This window comes from Vigna radiata, chromosome 2, assembly GCF_000741045.1.
Source record: "Vigna radiata var. radiata cultivar VC1973A chromosome 2, Vradiata_ver6, whole genome shotgun sequence".
NCBI classification, from domain to species: Eukaryota; Viridiplantae; Streptophyta; class Magnoliopsida; order Fabales; family Fabaceae; genus Vigna; species Vigna radiata.
Genome location: NC_028352.1, coordinates 666,409 through 671,141, shown reverse-complemented (window position 1 = coordinate 671,141; position 4,733 = coordinate 666,409). Strand labels below are relative to the sequence as shown.

At 32.6% G+C, this 4,733-nt stretch overlaps 1 protein-coding gene across 1 annotated transcript; it reads left to right on the top strand.

The window, feature by feature from the left end:
• Positions 1–6: 6 nt before the first annotated feature.
• On the top strand, positions 7–2,395 carry LOC106755854 (MDIS1-interacting receptor like kinase 2). The gene is made up of 2 exons (XM_014638071.2): positions 7–1,558; positions 1,802–2,395. The coding sequence occupies exons 1-2, from the start codon at positions 85–87 to the stop codon at positions 2,104–2,106; spliced, it is 1,779 nt and encodes a 592-aa protein (XP_014493557.1). The 5' UTR covers positions 7–84; the 3' UTR covers positions 2,107–2,395.
• The last annotated feature ends 2,338 nt before the right edge of the window (positions 2,396–4,733 follow it).

Genomic DNA, 4,733 nt, shown 5'->3' with positions numbered 1-4,733 from the left:
TCCTTGTACAGGGTTCGACTTGAATACAACCGGCTGACAGGTTTTGCGGATCAGGATTTTGGAGTCTATCCCAACCTCACTTACATGGACTTCAGCTATAACAAGGTGGAAGGTGGTATTTCTGCAAATTGGGGTGCCTGCAAAAGCTTGCAATTTCTCAACATGGCTGGAAATAGAGTAAGCGGTTACATTCCAAGTGATATTTTTCAGTTGGACCAACTACAAGAGCTCGACCTATCCTCCAACCAATTGTTAGCACAGATTCCACCACAGATAGGAAATTCCTCCAACTTGTACAACTTAAATTTAAGTCACAACAATCTCTCTGGTGTGTTACCAGCAGAAATTGGAAAACTTTCCAGTTTACGGTCCTTAGATCTGTCCATGAACGTGCTGTTGGGATCAATCCCAGAGCAGATAGTGGACCTCTCCTTCTTGCAAAATTTAAATCTAAGCAACAACAAATTCAATGGCACAATCCCCTACCAAATTGGAAACCTTGCAGATTTACAATATTTTTTGGATTTGAGTTACAATTCTCTTTCAGGAGATATTCCCAGTGATCTTGGCAGGCTTTCAAATTTGATAAGCCTGAATATCTCTCACAACAATATTTCAGGTTCCATCCCTCACTCCCTTAGCGAAGTGCTGAGTTTGTCAGAAATCAACCTCTCCAACAATAATTTGGAGGGTCAAGTTCCCGAAGGTGGCATATTCAACTCTTCTTATTCCCTGGATTTGAGCAACAACAAAGGTCTATGTGGGCATATTCGGGGCTTGCCTCCTTGTAATGTCTCTGTCTCCAAACCTGACGGTGCATCAAGTAAAAGAAACAAGGCTGTGATCCCCATTGCAGCTTCACTTGGAGGTGCTCTTCTGATTTCTCTGGTGTTAGTTGGGATTTTCTTCTTTGGCTACAAGAGAAAATCAAGAGCTCCAAGGCAAAGAAATTCGTTCAGTAGACTGAATCCATTTTCAATCTGGTACTTCAATGGGAGAGTTGTGTATAGAGACATAATTGAAGCTACCGAGAACTTTGATAGCCAATATTGCATTGGGGAAGGAGCACTGGGAAAAGTTTATAAAGCGGAGATGTCAGGAGGTGAAGTATTTGCTGTAAAAAAGTTGAAGTGTGATTCAGACAACTTAGACTCTGAGAGAATAAAATCCTTTGAGAATGAGGTAAAAGCCATGACAGAAACACGCCACAGAAACATCGTGAAGCTTTATGGATTTTGCTCTCAAGGGGTGCACACCTTCCTGATTTATGAGTACATGGACAGTGGAAACTTATCTGACATGCTTAGAGATGACAAGGGAGCAATGAAACTGAATTGGCACAAAAGGGTTGAAATTATCAGAAGTGTAGCAAGCGCTTTGTCCTACATGCACCATGATTGCGCTTCACCTTTAATTCACAGAGACATATCCAGCAAGAACGTTTTGCTGTCCCTCAATCTTTCAGCTCATGTCTCAGATTTTGGAACTGCCAGGTTTCTGAAACCGGATTCTCCCATTTGGACATCATTTGCTGGAACATATGGTTATGCTGCTCCAGGTGACTTTGCCTCACTCTTCCTCGTTCCAACTTTATTTAGTACATTTTGAAATACCAACTACAACTTTCGATTTCTTGAGTATCATAAAGATATGAATGAATGATAAACTCATTGTCTTATGGTTTTGTTTGAAGTTTGTATCAGTCTTTTATGTGAGTTAAACTTAGATTTCATTGATATTGTATTTTTTGATTATATCCATCACTTGATGACAAAATTGAGTACTCTTGATTGTGGTGCAGAGCTAGCTTACACAATGGCAGTGAGTGAGAAATGTGATGTGTTCAGCTTTGGCGTTTTGGCTTTGGAGATTCTTACGGGAAAGCACCCAGGTGATATTGTTTCCTACATGCAAAGTTGTAGTGAGCAGAAAGTAAACATGAAAGAGATTTTAGACCCTCGTCTCTCGCCTCCTTCCAAGAAGCATTTGAAGCAAGTGGATTTGATTGCTAACATAGCTCTTTCATGTTTAAAGACAAACCCTCAATCTAGACCAACTATGCGAAGCATAGATCAGCTGCTTGAAATGGAGACTGCAAACATATAATAAGTTTTTTTCTTGTTTCTATGGAGATTTAAGATACAACACTTGTTATAAATTAGAGTGGTTTTATATCTGAGTTGTGCTTTGAATAATTCGTGGCTTATATAAGGTAAAGTTTTAGCTTGTTTAACGAATTTGAGAAGATGCATAGAGAGTGTGTGGATTATTAAACTATAGTTTGGTTTGTGAGATACAAGTAGACGTAGATTGTTCATTATCTGCAAATGGGCAAATTGATCTCAAAAGTCAAATAATTTTGAAGTACTTCAAACTTCTCATCTCAATGTTGCTTTCTCAAGGGAAAAAAAAAAAAAGAAAATGTCAAGTGAAAATGTCAAAATCTAACCAAAAACTTGTTCGTATTGTAATGGAGAATGGATTGCGAAATTTCTAAAATTAAACTTATATTATATCTTACATTAATCATTATATATGTCCTGAATTAATTATACAATAAATGAAAAGATGAAAAATCTAATCATATCTAATAGCATGTTATATAATTTCTTACTCAACTTTAGACTAATTTATAATTTAAACTAAAAATCAAATTTAATAGAAATTCAATCCAGTTTGACTTGTAATCCCTAAATATGTAAGGTTGACTTGCTTGTTACTGTCAATATCATAATAATTAGTCTAGATAAATACTTCAAGATATTCTATTAGTGAAAGTAAAATAATTATCATTGAATAAACCTCGAGTCTTATATGAAGTTTCTAATTATACATGTGTTTAAACAAGTACCACATCATATGCTTTGCATAAACTAATATATATACAAATTCGGTTTAATTTATAACAATCTTAATTGTAACATTTATTAAAACGATGTTATGCTAATTAACAACTCTTACAGAAGACTAAATCCAGAAAAGATGGTAGTGAATAATAAACAAGCATAAGAGAAGTTTATCAGACGATAAAAATGGTATTAACAAAATGAGAATATAAATTATTGTTTTGCATGCATGTGGAGAAAGCGATTTACACTGCGCGCAGTTGTCATTTTATGACCATATTACGCGGAAGTAACCTAATGCACAGAAATTTCGCTGCATTAGCTGATTACTACGTACTGACACAAGAAAAAATTGACACAGCAAAGTCAAAAACCGCGTCTAAATGATATATATAGTTGAAAAGTAAAAAGAAAGAGCAGTATAAAAAGATGGAGTTGAGAAGCAAAGATTAGGAAATAGCAACGTTGATGGGTTCTAAGAGCAGTGTCTGTGTTGTTCTCTTTCTTTGTTTGATGTTGAGTTTTTCTATGAAAAGAATATCAGCAGAAAATAAGTTTGCTCTTTCTGCTGCTTCTTCTGAACAGAATGCAGGTAAGTGTCATCTTTTGTTATAATTTGCATAGAGACAGAGATGAAGAAGAAATGATGAGTGTTGTATGTTGTAGGGTCATCAGATGAGATGAGTGAGAGTAGAGAAAAGCGTCCAAAATGTAATAAGGGCAAACAGGGGGAAGAACAAGGTCACTCCAAGGATCAACCAATTTGCCACAATTATCGCTGATCTCTCATGCGTTCCACTTCTTTCGATCAAAAGGAGATAATGTTTGTTGCTTTACTTCATGCATATTTTTCTCTTTTCTGTAATGTAATTTCAGATAAGCTCCAAGTTAAACCTTATATTCTAAGCTTTTGTCTATTTAATTCATGTTTTTTTCTTACCTTTGTGAGAGATTATATAAATGGAATCTCAATCTATTTCACATATGACATTAATATCATTTTTTATGAATCTTTTTACATAGTTTATTTCATTAGAGATACTATTTTCAACTCAAAATCTTAAAAATAATATATATTTATAATTTGTTTTATATGATGTTTAATTTTGATATTTTTATTCAACGTAAAACTTACACTTAAATTTAAATTATTTTTAATTATTTCTTCGTCAAGAATGAGTCTCTTGTTTGTGGTATATTTACTTTCTCAAATATATGGTAAGTTTTACTTATATACTTAATATTACCTTGTGTTGTTATTTAAGTCGCCACTGAGAAAAAGTAGAATGTTTAATATTTCAATGATTTTTTCTCTTTCCTTTCCAATGAGAATTTTTTTAATAAGATATTAAATAAATGTGATCTAAGTCTAATCCATTCTATAACATTTTTAATACAAAACTTTAAAATAATAAGTTAATAAATTTGACTTTCTTTCACCTAACAATAATGTCAAAAACTAAATTAAAAGATTTAAATATTCAGAATAATTAAGATATCAAGTTAAAACTTAATTGAACCTAATATTTTTAGCATGCCTCCAAAACTTTCACTTGAGAGAAAAAAGTTACTTTTCATTTTTTTATTTTAAAACAAATAATCAAATGGTAAAAATATTATTTTTTTAAATTAGTATTAGAAGTTCTAGTATTTTGTTTTATTTCTTCCAATTTTCATTCTTTTAAGTGAAAGAGAAAGTTTCCCATTTCTATTACTCATATTCTGAATGAATCACGATCTAGTGAGCTGGTGCTAAACTATAACACACACACACACATATATATATATATATATATATATATATATATATATATATATATATATATATATATATAGTATTAAGATTCTTTTTAAGTACACTCTAAAATTAATTAAAATATAATAAGT